Here is a 19387-nt window from a genome sequence, read left to right as displayed (position 1 = left end):
TGGAGGATACAAGTTTCTTAGCCTGCAAACCTTCCAATCTACCAATGGATCCCAATCTGAAACTCAATCTTCATGATGGAGACTTACTCCTTGATCCTTCCATGTACAAAAGGTTAATTGGTAGATTGTTTTATCTGACCATCTCACGACCTGATATCACATTTGTTGTGAATCGATTAAGTCAATACATGAAAGCACCTAGAGTTCCTCACCTACATGCTGTCCATCATCTTCTACAGTATCTCAAATCTGCTCCTGGACAAGGTTTGTTTTTCCCTGCTCAGAACTCTCTCAACCTCACTGCCTTTGCTGATGCTGATTGGGCCAGCTGTGTTGATACCAGAAGGTCCACTTCTGGCTCTTGTGTATTTTTGGGGAACAACCTTCTCTCTTGGTGTTCTAAGAAACAACCAACTGTTTCTAAATCATCCACTGAAGCTGAATATCGTGCCTTGTCTTCTATTACTAGTGAAAATGTTTGGTTAAGAAAGTTACTTCTTCACTTTGAAGTTGATGTGCCCTTTGTGATGTTGTTTTGTGAAAATAAATTTGCAATAACTCTTGCTTCAAACCCCGTCCACCACGAACGGTCCAAGCACATTGACATAGATCATCATTTTATCCAGGAGTATTTTCAGTCCAAAGTAATCAAACTTGTCCATGTCAAGAGCCAACACCAAGTTGCAGATGTTTTTACAAAAGCACTTCCAGGCCTAGTTTTTGGTAAATTCATTGTCAAGTTGGGAATGATTAACATCTATTCGCCAACTTGAGAGGATATTACGATACTGTTATAAGTGGTAGTTAGTTAGTTATTAAGCAGTTAGTTAGTTACACAAGTTAGTTAGTTACTCCCTTTGTATATAAACCATCTTTGTAACACTTTGATAATATGAATCCACAATTTATTCTTCATCTTCATTTTTCATATCTGATAATTGGAAACGAGAAAGATGCTAAAAATGAAATTAGTTAATCCCAAATGATCATATAATTTTAATAATAACAGACATCGTGTTGTTTTAATGATGGCCTGGCCAATGCATTTTCTCTGTGAAAAGTGGCATAACAAATTATCATAGCGTGTCAATTTAGTTATAAAAACATCCATTCAATTCCAACATGGTGCCAGAAGTTTGTTATACTTTGTATTTATTGTTGTTCTCTAGTTAAAATTAGAATTTTACTTTAATAACCTAGCTATCCTTATCTTTGATGCATATTTTTATTATGCAGATTTCTGACGTAAAACTTAAAATTTTAATTGAAAAACAAGGCTAAAAACTCCTAATTAAGCAACTGCATCCAAAAAATTTCTTAATGAATTCACTTGAAGAGTATCATATGATGCATGTCTTTATACCAGTTAGAAGTTGTTGGATACTGAGGTGCTACCATTTTGTAGTCATGCAATGAAAAACTGACACTTATTTTCTATACATCCTTAAACATGAAATGCACAAATCAATTTTGGAGTGAACTTCCTTAACTGTGGCAATGAAATTGGCTGGGCTGAGTGGTGTTTGGTATGCATTCCCATATGGGTGAAACTGTGTTAACTATGATGGGAAGGCTACAAACTTAGTGGACAGCGAGCGGGTTACGTCGAACCAAGATTGAAGCTACACTATTTTATTCTTAATTACCTAAATGATCCAAAAATCTTAAAACATTTCTAATGCCAATCATCACCTATATAAAACTAATAATCATAAAGGAGAAATCCTTCTTTTTAATAAATAACAATAAAGGAGATTTACATACACACTACTTGAAAAATGACTTTTTACGACGGTTGTTAAGTGCTTTTAACGACGATTGTAAACCGTCGTTGTATATAATGTCGTTGAAACGAAAGTGCTTTTTACGACGGTTATTATAATAACCGTCCTTGAAAGTTAGAAAAATTCAAAGACGATTATTACTGAAAAACCGTCTTTGAATGATATGTCTGCTTGGACATTCAAAGACGGTCATTACATAATAATCGTCTTTGAATGTTGTGTATTCTTTGACATTCAAAGACGGTTATTACATAATAACCGTCTTTGAATGCTGCATCTGCTTGGACATTCAAAGACGGTCATTAGATAATAACCGTCTTTGAATGCTGCATCTGCATCGACATTCAAAGACGGTCGTTACATAATAACCGTCTTTGAATGTTGTGTAAGACAACATTCAAAGACGGTCGCTAGATAATAACCGTCTTTAAATTCTTTGTCTGCTTCAACATTCAAAGACGGTTGTTATGTAATAACCGACTTTGAATGCAGTGTCTTCAATGATATAATTGCGATTTTTAGATAATTCGGTATCTGAATTCCCTACGGAATCACTCCATGACTTGGCAAACAATAAAATAAATGACACCTAACTAACACTATTAAAACCATGGCACAAAATTGAAGTCAATTTTGGGGGAAATTGATTTAATATGTTCTTGAATGATATAATTTAATTTTGATGTCAACTAAAGAAGAAAAAATCATAAGTCATCCAAACTAAATAAATAATTTAGATCATCAATGATTAATAAACTTAGGAAAGAATCCCAAACAAATACATGAAACAATGCTTACAATTAGTCATAACGACCAAACAACAATGTTTTCAAATGAAAAACAAGGTGATAAATAACACTCAAAGTAGAGCCGTTGTTGGGAGCAATTAGTTTATCTTGCACTGCAGAACAATAATTAATTAAACACCAACTCAATCATTGGAAACCAAGAATCATGAGTGTTAAACATGCAAACCAAAAACCAACACGATCAAATGGTGAACAAATCTCCATAAGCACTTATGCGAGAAATAAATAAGAAGAAAAACCGAGTTTATGCACAAGTTAAAAATCAGCTTCTGGAGAAACTAAAATGAGAAAAATTTTACAAATTCACTTATGCATATTCTTCTTATGATAACACATGATCATATGATTCATACCCCAAAAGAGCAAGAAAGGAAACAAAAAAAAGTATATATTAAGTCGTAAAATTATAATTTAGGAAAACGTACAATAATGGCATTTAGAATTATGTAAGTTACTAGTCAAATTCAAATCTTATAAAACGTAACCAAACATAACTGAAGAAAATACAAGATTGAAAATGTCTTCCGCCCTCAAAGACTGCTTTTAATTTTTTATCGAAAATAAGTTTTTTTTAGGACAAAGTATCTTTTTTATACTGTCTTTAAATTATACTAGATCCGGATAAGAGAAACTTAATTGAATATTTCTAAGGAGATATGATTTGTCAAGTTATTGGTATTCAATATAATCATGTGCATTCATATTCCTAATAAATGTAGCAAAGACCAAGAAACATGCCAAAACTCTGCATCCTCACCACAACAGCCAATAGGACAACAACAAAAGTAAAATACCTCCCACAGCTGACTCTCAGTCATGTTGAAGTGAAGATTCCCCACATACAATTTTCGGTCCACAGCTCCATAGGGGCCAGTTACACCGGCTGCTCCACCAGAAGCATTAGATTGAACAAGGTTCTTTTCAGCTTCAGAAGGTTTCACCATTACAAGTTGTCCAAGAAGAAGTTGGCAACATAAGTCAATAAAGTTCCAATGGAGAAAAAATAGTTCAATAGGCAAGTCATCACAGTTCCAATGGCAAAAGTATATCAAATTTAAAAGCAACTGACCTTGCCAGCTTTTGAAAAGAACTCATACACATTTGTCTCTGTTGCTTTTAGCGGCATCTGAGATCATCACCGAACAAATAGCCAATCATCAGAACAAGACACCAAATATCCAAATATGTAGAACTTATGAATTCATATAATTTAAAACAAACAAAAATAGGAACTTCTAATAAACCTGGTAGGCAAAAACAGTTCTCAGATCCCTTTCTGGGTCTGCCTCAGGTTCTGCAACCTCTTTTTTATCCCTAAATCTCCTGCAACTCAAATTAAAATAAAGTTATTAAAAAAATAATAAAAGAAGTTCATATTAATTAATTTTGATGATAAGAAGATATAATTTATAGCATAATTCCAAATATACACCATTAACATTACACTCCAAAATTCCACCTAATTTGAGAGGGAGTGATGTCTCATTCTAATATAATCCAAAGTATATTTTGTTAGCATATCATCCACCAAATCATCACTTAATAATCCTTACAATATTATGCATATACTTCAGGACCTATGGTCAGGATTTCCTTACTTTATTATTCTTTGAATTAATAAAGCCAAAATTGCACCAGGAACCTATCATAAACCAACCTAGCAGGATCCATTAAATAAATCAATGATATAAAATACTAATACCTGGAAATATATAATAACATAATACCTACATCATGAATCCGGCTAAATCTAAGAGTCAGAGTAGCCAAATGAATGCCTAAGGCCCCAAGGTAAGGTGTCTGAAGAGGTGTCACCGCCTATTGGGACCATAGGAGTATCTTTCTGGTTCAAAAGAGAAATAGAAATACCTTTACATCTTATTCATAAATCATAACATTAGAAAAAGCCTAGCCAACTAACTTTGCACTCAGATACTAAAGGGTGTATAATAGTTATCATATTAAAAGAATAACTATTTTTTGGGACTCTTAGCAGCAAGGAACTTAGCATACAGTGAGTTGCACACATAATAATCTTTTATTTTTAGAATTAATGTAACATCACAAAGGGATTTCAATGCCTTCAGGCGATAGGCGCTTAAAACATAAAAGTATACACCTTAGTAAAGAAAACAGAGTTATGTTAATGCCTTGTGGCAACATAGCAATGATATGATTGATATACATTCTCAGGCCACCTCAAGGTCACTAATGGTATGCAAGTTGCAAAACAAAATCATATAAGAAATATATAACATGAAGAAGCTAAAATGCATAAAATCTACCCTCAAATAATACAAATCCAGTCACATTTTATTAAATCAAATAAAGCTATATTCCCAACTCAGTCCCCCTTTTCACCAGAAAAAAAGGACAAAACACCAATTGTGATTAGTTAAAGTTCTTCAGGTGCTTTTGGGATTGTTCTCCAATCAAAATTGGTGTTTCACACTTTCACTGCATTAATCCGCATCGTAAAGGTTTCCATTAAAGGTTGACAAAGATTACCAACATTAAACTTCAATTCTGATTACAGAATCGAAAGTGCCTACGACACTGTATATAAGTTCAGTCCTTGCATAGAATTATAGCCACACCATTAGCCTTACCGCCATAGACAACTCTTTAAAAAGAATTCTGGATATGGAAACGGATTTCAAGTAAACTAGTAGCTGACTAGTGAGTACTGAAAAGTAACAACTACATAGCACATAATAAGAAAAACACCAACGCATCACAAATGAATAAATGCATATCTCATCGCCAATGCACACTTATTTCTGTTTTCTTTTTTGTTTTTATTTCACCATACTCATGACCATCCATTCAAACCATTTGCAAGGACAATTGATGAATTGAACCAACGCTAAACTAAAAAATTAACCCTAGTTCACAAACAAATTGCACAAAACACAAAGAAAAGATCAATTACCGGGCATCGCGCATATCAAAATCTCGCTCCCTGTCTCTGTCCCTCTCGGAGCAACTCCTGCTCCTTGTGGATCTCTCCCTCTCTGCTCGTTCCCTCTCTCACTCCATATCCTTCTCTCTTCTCTCGCGCTCTCTGTCCCTATCACGGTCTCTCCTATCCTTATCCTTATCCCTCCTCTTTCTATCCTTATCCCTGTCTTTCCTCTCTCCGTCTCTCTCTCTCGCTCCTGTGACGACCAGAGGAACGTTCGCGGTGACGGTCTCCCTCTCGCTCTTTCTGTCATCGCCGTCGAGATCGTCGTCGACATCACGGGGCTTTCGGCAACTCCTCTCGCTCTTTAGAGTTGCTAATTCTAAAAATCCATTTTTTATTTTTTCTAGCCATGAGGGGATAAGGATGAAATGAAATTTTCTTTTTGACTTTTACCTACACTATGACAAACAATTGTAGGTATAAGTATTTTTTTGACTTTTACCTACACTAATTTATGTGTGTAGGCAAAAGTCTCCGTAGGTATATGTCATTTTTTTTGTAGTGCTCTCCACGTAGAGAATCCAAACTCAACAAAATGAAAATAATTTTATATACTATTAAATATAATGTTAATTATTTACAGTTCAAAATAATGAAGCAGTTTAAGAAATCGAACAAGTAAACTTTGGCAACTAGTACATTTCCTATGGGATTCAAATGACATATTTTATCTATGATACTGATATTTAGACATTTAAACGTACAATATTACAAATTTAATTAATCTAATTGAGGTAAATGGGATTGTGGTAACATAATTACATTTTTAACTTAATCATTAATAAACTTAAAAGTTAAAGCAACTCATGCCTCTCAGGTCAATATTCTTTTTTCACTTGCCAGCAAAGACTATTTGCAGAAGATTTTGAGATTAAGCTTAAAGTTAGACCAGGTAAATGCGTGATTTGGGGGCCAAACTCTACATTACCGATCCCAAATTGACATTCTCAGACATGTATGTATTGAATGAGAGAGTCAAATTTGTGACGTTGAAGCATCTAATTTAAGAGGAAATTGGGCCTTGTAAAAGCCTCTCCTAAATATATGTGCTTAAGTCGACCATCAAGTCAACTCATTGAGACATTGACATTGATATCCTTTATGATTTTATTATATTTTACTACTATTTATTTTTATAAAAAATAATCAAAGTTAGACTTAAAGCCAATCTTTAATAAACAATATTATTTTAATATCTTTAAAATAATTAACAATTATATATATTTAATAAGAAATGCATTATTTCAACAAATTTAAAATAAATTTAATTTTGATGGCAACTAGGGACCTGCACTTCCAGACAACCAAGGATTAGAAATTTAAAATCATCAATAAGACTGAAATTCACAAGAGATCCCTACAGTGGGAACAGTTTGCTCTTCGGACAAGCAAAGTCCTCTGGTTTCAGGTAAGTGATGATGACCCTACATTCAAAAGCAATGCAAAATTAGAACAATGGAAGGGGTATGATGTAAAGAAGAGAAATAAAAGGAAAAACATAATGTCAGTCATGGTCCTGTTTAGTCTCTTTCTTTGACTCCCGGAAGCCTTGCAGCCGTGCACTTTCCTTACAAGTATTTCTAAAGCAACCATAATATCTATGAAGAGCAATACAATACCCATCCAGAGGTCCTAGTAAAATTTTCCACAAATAAAGAACCTACAAAACAACTTGTTTACAACAAACACGTGATTAGAACTCTTATTGCACTTGTGGATGCCAACTTGATGCTGTATCTCTTGATAAAACTTTCATGCTGAGGATTTGACTTGTCGACACAGGTATCTTCCTCGTATGTTTTCGTATTCATGATTGCTGAAATTGGAGCCTATGATTAAAAGAAATGAGAAAGAATTGGTTACTAAGAGCAAGGAATATGTATAACTGATGTTCCACAAAGTTGACACTTGAAAACACTAGTTCAAAACTGTAGGTCATTGGTTTGTTATGCATTAAATCTTGGGCCAACATATTTCGTGCAGAATAGGGAATCTTACTACCATGCATCCATGCCGTGCAAAAAGCACATGCAATAATACTGCAATAGAGCTCGTCACTTTCAATTTTTAATAATTAATTTAAAACTCATTTAGAATAATTTCTTCAATTTATTTTTAATTAATTAAAAGTATTAAAAAAAATTATACTACTATATAAAAGTTAAATTCATAGTATAAAAAATTGGTGCATTAATATCCTATCTGCTTATAATAACTTGCGTTAGAACATGCCAATAAAATTTTACTTGAATAGGTTTTATCTTTACTAGTCTTTACTCTAAAAAATCTTTACTAGTCTTTACAAAGGAATTAATCACACTGAAAATTTCTAAAATTAAATGCCGCAATCACTTAGGCATAAATTAATATAATCTGAAAAAAATAAGCTAACCTTTTAGTCGGTGAGATGTGCAACTAAAATGGGTTGGATGCAAATCAAATGCAGCAGGCATTCATTCGGTTGTTGATGCATCGACAAACCTGCCACGCCAACTCAATACCGACACTCAAATTAACAAAATAACATTCACTTCCAATTCAAACCTTTGATCATTGTAGCTGATTTCTGTTTTTACAATGCCTTCAGTCTCAGCTATGAAGCTATTCAATAAATCTCAATGACAACAAGATTCACTTTGTTTCCTAATCCTACTGATTTTCCTAAAGGAATTATAAAAACCCTTTAGATTCTCTCTTATCCTTCAAGGATAAATTGCCAACTACCAAGGATACTTGATAAAAATAAACATCAATAAAACCAACCTTCATCATTGTCAAAATACATGAGCTAAAAGGCCAACACTGAGAACAAAAATTGAACCAAAACCTTGCAATCGAATTAAAAAATGGCTAGATAAATTTGAGTATCACAGAAGGCAGCAATTTACATCCCAAGTTTAGCAAGATAATGAATTTCCTTAACTTAGTATCTATCATGTGCGTTGCCTAAGTAACATACCTTATTGAATATACAACTGTTTTGAAAATTGTTCTTTGGACATCCTTCTGTAGTTAAATCATGTGGCATCTGCTGCACTTCAAACACCAGAGGTAACTTGGGTCCATTTATACTTCCCATATATGATGTATGGTTGTCAAATGTAGCATGATCCGCAGTATTTAGTGATTCACTGCAAATAGGCACTATTTAATGATCCACAATATTTAGTGCATATAAGAATCCATCAAACCAGAACCAACCTACCCTGAATTGTCATAAGCAGCCCAGTGATATTGCAGACAAATACTTAACAAACCCTGACTAGGATGTTAAAAAGAGAATAAAAAATACAAGGTCAATAGTAATTATAGGCAGACAAAGAAACTTTGACTAGTAAAACTAATGTATAAATTAAATATTACCAACGAAGCAAGTATGAGCGCGAAGCTGTGTCCAATGATTGTTGAGTTGAGCGATTGAAGTGTACAAATCAGTGCTATTATTTTCTGATAAATTAGAGCAGAATAATACAAACATCAATATTATGTTCCCGTTACAGAAAAACACAAGATGTTGGTCTTATCACCCCTTTCTTCTTGCAATAAGTTAATTAAAAGAAACTAAGATAGCACAAGGCTAGTATATAACAAAGATGACAACTAAAAATTAAAGGAATGTAAAGCATAGCTTCATAAAACAACAGAAGGCAACATGTCACTGTATGCAGATAAAATGGTAAAAAATATACATCACACGACAACATATAGCAGTCCTTGACAAAACTGCCAGCTCAGTGAAAGCTTTACGATAGTGGGTAAGTGCAATCTCAAGTGCCCAGCCATCAACAACAAAAGCCACATCCTGTTTGAGAGAAGAATGATCAGATGAACTTCAAAACCTTTCAAATTATCTTGATCTCAATACATGTTTGCTAAAAGAATGTCCTAGTCAAAACACCCAATATGTCTGTACAAGAGGCCTATCACTAGATTTTATTTTATTTTAGATATGAAAAGAAATTTATTAAAGAGAAAGGGAAAAAAGGTACAAGAGCAAATAATAAGATATCCAAAATTGAAACCATTTTTTTTATCAGCAAAGATAAATATTTATATATAGATAAATGAGTACCAAAATTGAAACCATGAAATGCAAAATCCAGAATGTTCAAGATAAACAAAATCAGTGGATTCTAAAATGATACAGAAATTTATAAGCAGTACCTTGGGTTCTAAGGTAGTTATCCGCATAGTACGGAGCACTCTCTCTAAACTCCTACAAACCTCCGCCTCTGTTTTGCCATCAATTGATAGAAGCTGTCCCTTTGGTTCTATTACTTTTGGACGGAGGGAATTGTAAGAATAAAGGCTCTCCAGTATTTCCATAACAAATTAAAAACCTTCCAACGAAGGATGCATAACACTAATCAAACAATAAAATTTAAAGCAAGTTGTGAACACACACATATCCAAGCTTTTCGAAAATAGGATTATATGCACAACAAAAAGTTAGGTCAAAGTTCAAAAAGTAGTCTTATTTATGTCGGTAGCCCAAGCTGTGAACCAGATGCTGCACATTTTAAAGCATCCTGGATAGGACTTATAAAAAAAATGTTTTATAATATTTAATGCAGCATAATAATCCAAAATAGATGTGCCTAGCGCCCAAAACATGAGCTTGACCAAAACATCTTCAAGAGACAATACAAGTAAGGGGCAGCAGATGTGCCTAGCGCCCAATTTCACCACTGCACTACTATAGGTTATAGCCACAATAATTCCTGCAATACCGCTGAATAGTTTTCTGTCAGGCTAAATTCCTTCTACTGAATATTTGACAACAAAAGCAATGTCCCAAAATCATGTTACAAGTATGCAAGAGATTTATAACTGAACTAGAGACGGGCCAGGATTTAAGATATCATATTAAACCCACTGTAGCAGCAAATTGTGTCAATGCTCAAACAAAACATAATAAGAATCAGCTCAATCATTTGTATAAATATGTAAAAAAGGTGATTACTTATGAATGTAAGAATAATAAAATTAATAATAACATTACATAAAACCCACAAGAAGTTGCACAAAAAACAGTGTGTCTGCCCTTCGATCTTATTTTGATTGCAAACCTACGTTATAGTAAATTCACAAGCATGCATAAAGTTCACAAAAACTGATTAATTAACAAGAGAACACCTTGTAGCCTCTTTGAAGAAATTCTAGACAACTTCCCTCTTCTTCTTGAAGTCCCAAGACCCTCAACAATTCCTCTTTGGCCTATATCAGTCAATGGATTAGTATGAAGCTATTTACAATTAATAAGCAAATGAGGTTAACTATTTACGATTAATTAGTGAATAATGTTAAGATTATGAAATTACCTCGCCAAGGCTGAAGCGGTTTGCATTTTCTGCTATGCAAGCATAAGAACCATCTGCTTGTTTAAGCATCACCTGCCAAGGACCTCAACAGTTTCTGAAGAAAAAATTTAGTGCATTGTCCATATCATCAGGAAATCAAAGTATGCTAGTCATACAATAAGAATCAAATATAAATTAAAATATATCTGGTATTAACTCCTGGCTAAATACAGTTTGTGCCAGCTACTACATGCACTCTTTTGAAGGACAGAGGGACATGTGGGATGGTGAAATTGATAGCATGGACAACAAAGTTAGATATTAAACAAGTGTTCTAAGTGATTCTCTCCAAACAAACACAGTTAGCCCCAATAATCAAGTATTAATGTGAATATGGCCATGCTACTATTTCCCTGACTAAATGTGGTTTGAGTAAAAATTGTCCCTAGCAACAAAGAGAAGCAAGTAATCACATTCTTCTTTGATAACAAGAAAAAAAAATTCATGAGTTCTGGTTTATCAGGTAATACCTACAAAGGAGCACAACATGAGACAATAATAGCCTGGAACAAGTGTACATGAGTAAAAAGATTCATAGAAAAAACAACTGAACTAATTCTCATAAAAATTAAAAAGAACAATCAAAATAGAATAGCAACAAAGGACAGATGCTTGTGCTCAAATAAAGAAAAATAACTTTCAGGTTGTAAAATTGAATGCTAAATTACTAACATTATGAACAGACAACAAAAGTAGAAAAATATATAAATAAATATAAACTGTTAAACCTCCTACATCATATAAAACAGAAAAGAGGATGATATAACAAATTTGGTGAATCATTGATTTTGGAGTCGTTTGCCTAGGGCCAACTATTCTGCCTATAAAGCAAAAGCCTCAACAAGGAAAAATTAAACTCATTCACAAATAAATAAAAAATGAAAAATTACCATGCTGTGTCGGGATCCTTTGGCTCACAGAAGGGTCTATTCTTGGAAGAGTTGTGTAGCTGTCCTCCCCATCATTCACTCTAAATCTGATAGAGGCAAAGAAATCTCATTGCCAATAAGAAGCATTGCTTCTTTACAGTTATAAAAGAATAAGTATGTACAGGAGTTAGAAATTTGTGAATTTTATGTCTGCTGTCTTATTAAAAAAAAGAATCAGCAGTATAGCAAAAATGTAATTATTGAAAACCTAAGGGTCTTCCCTTGCTTGATATCGTTCCATCTGCCATTAATGACAACAAATTAAAAGAAGAAGTTTCATTCTCTCAGTCCAACAATTTTGTAGAGACAACAAAACACAAAGTTTCATAAATATATTTCCAAATAAATACAAGCCAATATAGTGACATTTGTCTCAGTAATGTTCACAATAACAAAAAAATTTCCTATGTCAACTAAGACTTTGTACATTGATTGCTTTGAACTTTAAGAAAATATGCTGCCCATTTCTGGCGAATCTTTGTAATTGTTTCGTTGTCTAACGTCGTTCCATCAAGAAACCACTACAAAATATGAAGAATACAAAGGGTGTATTTAATGAAGATGTAAAATGAATGAAAATACTACTAAAATAGTAATTTGAAGATGTTAAACCGAACATACCATGCTCCAATCATTCTTTAAACCCCCACTGACGATGTTCCACATCCAATGCATCACGTAGTAGCCACACTCATACCCTCCGCTTTGAACATGGCTCTACATTCAATATAAATAATAATTCGATCTAACAATTGTATTGAGGTTATCATTTGAAGATCAATACTGGAAAATAATGATTAATTGCATCACTAACCTTGACTTCAATCCACTTAGGAGTTGCTGGATTATTTGTACCATCCGCAGTTGTGTTTGCTGACTTCATTGCACTGCTTATAATAATAGCATGATCAACGTCTACACGATGATAACAAATGATTGACACAAAATATTACACTGCATGATATGAGGGACAATACAAAACTTTACTTGTTAATTGCAGTTTTGATATGAGTATCAGGCTTCTTACGTAACAAACAAAACCATGCAACAACATTGGTAGCAGGACACAGTACTACCAGTTGCCAATGGCCCCTACAATAAACAAGTATTAGGTACATAGAACTTCAACATTATTTATAACCATTTGAATTAATAGTACTTACTGATTTAAGTAAGCTCCTAGGTACACCTCTCGTTGCGATTCCTTGAGCCATGCTTGTAAATAATGCTCACATTCAGCACGTCGATCCTTTGCATGGTGTATCGATTGTGGCTCAAGGAATCCATACACGGAAGCATGACCCAAAGTTGAGCTCCACTCATCCAAAAACCTGCTTTGATAAAATATACATAAAAATTGATATTGATGCATAACATACAAAATACTACTTATCAATGAATCATATTAAATTTACTTACAGCATCCATAACTGTAGTATAGATATGTTCAAACATTTGTATCCTGCTACTATTTCATTTACATCAGAGAATGTCAAGAAGAATGAAGCATCAACATTTGAAAGCCCAAATTTGCTGCCATCCCACTTCAACTCAACAGGTGTGTCGTACATGAAATATAGGCTCTTAATCAGTTGACGCAACGGATCATGGTCAAAATCATTCGTCCCCCTTTCATCTGTTTCGGGAAGTTTCTTTGGACTAGTATCGGACTCCTAAATGTGTAATGAAAACAACAATTTACATAATGTCACAAACTAACATATATTCATGTAAACATGTGATGTAGCAAATATAATAACACCAAATTTACCTCATGTGACACTTTTTTCACAAGATTTGTTGGCCATGCAATGAATGTTTGAAGAGCCTGCCTGACATATTGAATCTCTGATGTCGGGAAGGGCACTTCGGCGTCACCTTCTATAACTTTGTCAACACTCACCCTTACAACATCATTAGCATAAGTGACATTGTGAATGACAGATCCCCCCTCACATATTTTCCCCAAGGCCACCAACACTGTAGTATGTTGTCGTTGCACGTATAACCCCATAGTGGGTTTTAAGCTCACATTTTTGTCGCCTGATGGGTCAACATCAGCAGTTTCTACATTACTTCCTTTAGTGCTAAGACGTGCAGCCAATGCCTGTAAATCCACCTCAATAAGGGGAGAGTATTGTGATCCCATCTGACTCAACTGAATGAAGATCTGACTGGACAACTCCTTCTTAAATTCCTCCAGACTCCTCTTGTGTTGTTCTTCATATTCATTCCTTACTTGTTCCTTTATGTTTCCAATAATGTCAACCCACTGTTGCTGCATTAGTGTTGCTGAGGAACTACTCGATGTACGTGTTGCCCTACCATAAAATTGAGTAAGGGTCATACCAGATCCCGCTGCACGAACTCGACCTGGATGTTCCGGTTTGCCAATGGCCGTATTCAAGATGTCATCCCGACCATGGGGAACAAAACTACCCTGTGTCGTCTGCTCTTCTAACGAGTCCTAAAACAAGCACAACATATTGAAAGAGTTAATGAGGTAGTAATTATAAAGCAAACAAAAATTAGTTCGAAATTGATTATAATCATGCTGCAACTCACAATTCTATCCGAAATTTCTTTTGCTGCCTTTGATGTCATTTGGCCATATCGTTTGGTTCTAGCCATTTTCCACTTCACGTGCCTTTTAATGGGAGATGGCGGCTCCTCCGGATCAAACAATGGATTCTCAGTCAAAAGTGCCTGCTGTTGTCTTTGCTTTGTTTTCTCATCTAACAATTTTTTCTCAAGCAAGTCATAACCCCCACGAGACAGTACGTGGGGGCAGTCATTGTATTTTTGACTCTCTGCCTTTTTCCGAATTTCCTGTCATTGACAATATATTATTTGCATTTATTTAATTGTTAAAAATATACATTTGTAAAGAATTTTAAACTAAATTGAACAAACATGTTACCTGCCAATCCGGGGTCTTGCGACTTGCAACAAATTCGTCCCAAGTTTGTTTATCCATACCATATTTTACTGAAGGATTTTCTTCCTGTCCGGCTTGTGTGTCAGCATAGACAAATTTAGTGGTTAGCGAAGACTTAAATTGCCTCCATCTAGTGCCCACCATGGACATTACTTTTTTCTTGGCCTTTTCAGCTTCTGGGATATCAAATTTAGCCTGCATTACATATTCATCATTTCAATTTTAGTGCATGTAAACATTTTTTTGAAAATAAACTCAATGTTTCAATACATCAAACTGTTAACGTGACTTACCAAAATGTCCCCCCATACCATGTCCTTAAGCGTTTCTGGCACATTTTTCCAATTGTTGTGGACAATGGGGATCTTTTCTCGAGCTACAACCCCTAAAAAACTGTGGAACTTTTGCTTCTCTAGGCCTGATGCTCTTCCAGTTGCAGGATCCACATTAACTATTGGTCTAGGCTGATCTAAACTTCTTAAAGTCAGCCTTCTAAGACGTGTGCTTTGTCGTGTCTTCTTAGGTTGTGGCTCCGAATTACCATCTGATTGCGGAGGGGACCTTGGCGGTGTCACCATGACGCTGTCCAAATGAAACAAATTTAGATTAATATGGTAGGATTAAAAATAGCATGTACGCAACACAAAATAAATATGAACATTACATATAACTCAATAACAAATAAAATAATATTGTAACATTACATTGATACAAGGCGGTTAAGGAGCAATGTTCTCCCATAAACCTTCAGCATGATCATGACGAATCGCATGTACGTCATCCACCTCTGCTTGTTCACATATTGAAGGCATTTTTGTGCAAAAACGAGGAGTCTCACAAATGTCAAGGGATGCATCATGAATTTGTTCCCTAACACCAATTGGCCTTCCTTGTAGAACCACTGATAATCTACGATTATTTGGATCTTGGATGTAAAACACTTGTCTAGCTTGTTCTGCCATAATGAATGGTTCCTCCTTGTAACCTACCTTGTTAAGGTCTACTAAAGTGAATCCCATTTCATCTTTATGAACACCGGTATTTCCATTAACCCATTTACATTTAAATACTGGCACTCTAAATTGATTATAATCAAGCTCCCAGATTTCTTCAATAACTCCGAAATAAGGCATTGAGGCTTCAATTGGGTTGTTATCAGATGCTCTAGAAAAGTGCTCAGAATGAGCCTCCACAATCACCCCACTATTCTGCACACTACTTTTATCATCTTGTGACTTTGTATAGAATGAATAATTGTTTATGTCATACCCCTGCCAAGTAGGGACATTTAAATTCGGACCAATAGCCAACAATCTTAATGTTTTGGAAGCATTGTCATCAGTCATAATTGTTTCTTTAAACCAGTTCATGAAAGTTCTATTATGCTCTTGCAACAATTTCATCATGTTTAATTTTGGTTTAATAGATGTCAGATATTGTTTGTGAGTTTGTATGTATGGAACGACCTCCTGTGTGTTATTCAAGATATACAAATGCGCTTGTGACACATCTTGTCGACTCATGGTAACAACATTGAAGCCTCGTGTCCCTTGACCTCCTCGTGTCCGGTCATGACGAATTTTCGGTACCCCCACAGCTTCAACTGTTTCCATGTACTGTGAACAAAACTCAATAGCTTCTTCGGCAACATACCTTTCTACAATGGAAGCTTCTGGTCGGTATTGATTTTTGGTATATCCCTTCAACACTTTCATGTAGCGTTCAATTGAATACATCCACCGCAAAAAAACCGGATCACACAACCGAATTTCCCTCACAAGATGAACAATTAGGTGAACCATGATGTCAAAAAATGATGGTGGGAAATACATCTCTAACTGACAAATGACAATGGCAGCCTCATTCTCCAAGTCATCCAATTGATGAGGATTAATGACTTTACTACATATGCCATTAAAAAGAAAGCACAAACGGGTTATGGCAACTCTAACTTTGTCAGGCAAGATGCCGCGAATCGCAACAGGCAATAATTGTTGCATTAAGACATGGCAATCATGAGACTTCAAGCCAACCAACTTAAGATCATTGAGGGCGACAAGGCTCTTGATATTTGAAGAGTATCCTTGTGGAACTTTGACATTCTGCAGACATTGACAAAAACTTTTCTTCTCTGCTGTTGACAGTGCGTGGCATGCTGGGGGTAAATATGTTTGCCGACCTTGTGATATGGGATGCAACTGCTCTCGTATTCCCATGTCAACCAAGTCTTGACGACATTTCAAACCATCCTTTGTCTTCCCTTTAATGTTAAGAAGAGTACCAATTAAACTATCACACACATTTTTCTCCACATGCATAACATCTAGACAATGACACACATATAGATCGGACCAGTATGGAAGATCAAAGAATATTGAGCGCTTCTTCCACATGTTGTTGGGAGATGATGTCTTCTTCTGGGACTTTCCAAACACGGTTACAATGTCCTTTATGCGATCATGAACTTGGTTTCCGGTTAATGCTTCCGGGGGGCCTTCATTCTCCTGACTTCCATTAAAAGCTTTTTTCAATCGTCAATAAGGGTGAAAAGCTTTTAGAAATCTTCGGTGTCTGGTATATACTGTCTTCTTTCCATGCTTGAGTTGGATGAAGCTTGTGTTTTTCTCACAGATAGGACATGCATGATGCCCTTTCACACTGTATCCACTTAAATTTCCATATGCTGGAAAATCATTAATAGTACAAAACACCATTGTGCGTAACCTGAACGTCTGCTGCACATTTGCATCCCACACATCTACCCCTTCTTCCCACAATTGTTTCAAGTCTTCGATTAATGGCGTAAGATACACATCAATATCATTCCCTAGATGCCTTGGACCCGCGATCATCATACACAGGATAATGTATTTACGCAAAATGCACAACCATGGGGGAAGGTTGTAAATCATCAGTAAAATAGGCCACGAACTGTGGTTGCTGCTTAAGCTACCATAAGGATTCATTCCATCAGAAGCAAGAGCAAGCCTTAGGTTCCTTGGCTCATCCCCAAACTCTGGATACAAACGATCAATTGTCTTCCACTATGGCGAGTCGGCTGGATGTCGCAGTAATCCATCAGATTTTCGGTCATCCGAATGCCATGAAAGGTTTTTTGCATCATGTGCATTAGCAAACAATCGCTTAAACCTTGGTATTATTGGAAGATACCAGCACACCTTGGCAGGACGACAATTTTTGGTTCTTGCATCATCAGTTAATTCATCATGTTGCACTTTGTATCGTGATACCCCACACGTGGGGCATTGCCGTAGTTCTGCATACTCATTTCTATATAATATGCAATCATTAGGGCATGCATGGATCTTCTTGTACTCCAATACCACTGGACACAAAATCTTTTTGGCCTCGTAGTGATTTTTCGGCAAAGTGTTTTGTTCAGGAAGCATGTTCTTCAATAAGACCAGCAATTCAGTGAAGCTTTTATCACTCCACCCAAATCTTGCCTTCAAGTTTACCAAAGCTAACACTGCTGACAACCGCGTGAAAGATGTGCACCCCTGATACAATGGCGTGTTGGAATCACGTTCTATTGTATCATACAGAGGTGCATGCGCTTGCTCAAAAGTCTCTTGTCCAAGATCACGGATCATTTCCTCTATATGCTCTCCGCTGTCTTCGTGAACCGCCTGAGACTGAGAAACAGTTGGAATGTCGGCCGATTCCCCATGCCATATCCATTTTGTGTAATTCGGAATGATGCCGTAACATATCAGATGTGATCGGATTTCATCAACTGACTGTCGTCTACCATTAAGACATTTAACACATGGGCAAAAATAATTGCCCCTCAAACTTTCAGCATTAAGTTGCGTAAACTGTAGAAATTGTTCCACCCCGTTCTCATACTCATCACTGATGCGTTTTGCTTTCATCCAACTTCGATCCATGTTTCGTCTTTGCTATTCATGACAATCAATAAGTTATATGTGATGCATGCTAAACTCACTTTTTTGCATTGAAGGTGTGGCCCTATCCCATTCAGGAAGACATTTTTTATAGTTGAATCAAACGTACAAGTAAAATCTCTTTCGAGTGATTTGATGAAATTTCGGCAGCATTTTGCATTGGTCTTCAAGTACACAAGATGAAAGCGGTGAATGTGTGAACAATCACCGCGATCAAATATGCACCCGAAGAACAATGTCAAATGCAGTATACCGAAATTTCTTTAAATCATTCAAAAGATAATTTACCTCTACGTATGATTCAACTATAAAAATATGTCATCCCAAACTGTCCAAACGGACAATTCAAGAATCAATACATCGATTAATTCAAACTATCCGTATTAATCAATGTATCGAATCTCGAACGGGCAACTAAGGTTCACTCATAATGCAACTAACTAGTAACATGAAACAATACCAATATTTGAACAATGACATGTTACAATCATACCACTTTTTAAAAATAGAGACATACCTCGAAAGATGCTCAGTGTCAATGACAACGAGTGCGGGGATGCTGTTACAGGGAAAACACTAACACAAATGTCGTAATGAGGACATATAATCTGTACCATCAATGGGGGAAACTATCAGCTGGATCAATCATACTCAAATAACAATGCATCATGTT

At 35.5% G+C, this 19387-nt stretch overlaps 3 protein-coding genes, 2 long non-coding RNA genes and 1 pseudogene across 5 annotated transcripts; all 6 read right to left on the bottom strand.

Moving 5' to 3' along the window:
- Positions 1-3281: 3281 nt before the first annotated feature.
- Positions 3282-6513, bottom strand: LOC114385922 (annotated as a pseudogene).
- Positions 6514-7269: 756 nt separating this feature from the next.
- Positions 7270-9008, bottom strand: LOC114387416. The gene is made up of 4 exons (XR_003661306.1): positions 8922-9008; positions 8764-8820; positions 8518-8689; positions 7270-7387 (listed from the first exon to the last, which is right to left on the bottom strand). It is a non-coding gene; the product is annotated as an uncharacterized LOC114387416 (long non-coding RNA).
- Positions 9009-9213: 205 nt separating this feature from the next.
- On the bottom strand, positions 9214-9967 carry LOC114385921 (phospholipid-transporting ATPase 2-like). The gene is made up of 2 exons (XM_028345954.1): positions 9723-9967; positions 9214-9360 (listed from the first exon to the last, which is right to left on the bottom strand). The coding sequence occupies exons 1-2, from the start codon at positions 9882-9884 to the stop codon at positions 9214-9216; spliced, it is 309 nt and encodes a 102-aa protein (XP_028201755.1). The 5' UTR covers positions 9885-9967.
- A 2446-nt stretch (positions 9968-12413) lies between these two features.
- On the bottom strand, positions 12414-12894 carry LOC114387418. Its single transcript, XR_003661307.1, has 3 exons — positions 12835-12894; positions 12662-12734; positions 12414-12564 (listed from the first exon to the last, which is right to left on the bottom strand). It is a non-coding gene; the product is annotated as an uncharacterized LOC114387418 (long non-coding RNA).
- Positions 12895-15504: 2610 nt separating this feature from the next.
- LOC114385920 lies at positions 15505-17637 on the bottom strand. Its single transcript, XM_028345953.1, has 3 exons — positions 17415-17637; positions 17121-17306; positions 15505-17045 (listed from the first exon to the last, which is right to left on the bottom strand). Exons 1-3 carry the CDS (start codon positions 17635-17637, stop codon positions 15505-15507), a joined length of 1950 nt encoding a protein of 649 aa, XP_028201754.1.
- Positions 17638-17829: 192 nt separating this feature from the next.
- Positions 17830-18696, bottom strand: LOC114385919. Its single transcript, XM_028345952.1, has one exon. The coding sequence runs from the start codon at positions 18694-18696 to the stop codon at positions 17830-17832; it is 867 nt and encodes a 288-aa protein (XP_028201753.1).
- Positions 18697-19387: the final 691 nt, after the last annotated feature.

This window comes from Glycine soja, chromosome 15 (assembly GCF_004193775.1).
Source record: "Glycine soja cultivar W05 chromosome 15, ASM419377v2, whole genome shotgun sequence".
Classification (NCBI taxonomy): domain Eukaryota; kingdom Viridiplantae; phylum Streptophyta; class Magnoliopsida; order Fabales; family Fabaceae; genus Glycine; species Glycine soja.
The sequence above is the reverse complement of the archived record's forward strand: the minus strand, read 5'-3'. Positions and strand labels throughout refer to the sequence as shown.

Bases quoted from the DNA above. Each gene is read 5' to 3' on its own strand.
- LOC114385921 (XM_028345954.1), bottom strand. From the start codon at position 9,884: ATGGAAATACTGGAGAGCCTTTATTCTTACAATTCCCTCCGTCCAAAA. The intron at 9,361-9,722 runs GTACTGCTTATA...TCTCTCAAACAG, and splicing joins TAACTACCTTAGAACCCAAG to GATGTGGCTTTTGTTGTTGA.
- LOC114385920 (XM_028345953.1), bottom strand. From the start codon at position 17,637: ATGATCGCGGGTCCAAGGCATCTAGGGAATGATATTGATGTGTATCTT. The intron at 17,307-17,414 runs GTGAGAAAAACA...GATTGAAAAAAG, and splicing joins GCATCATGCATGTCCTATCT to CTTTTAATGGAAGTCAGGAG. The intron at 17,046-17,120 runs GTCATTGTCTAG...TTAACATTAAAG, and splicing joins CTGGTCCGATCTATATGTGT to GGAAGACAAAGGATGGTTTG.
- LOC114385919 (XM_028345952.1), bottom strand. From the start codon at position 18,696: ATGGATCGAAGTTGGATGAAAGCAAAACGCATCAGTGATGAGTATGAG.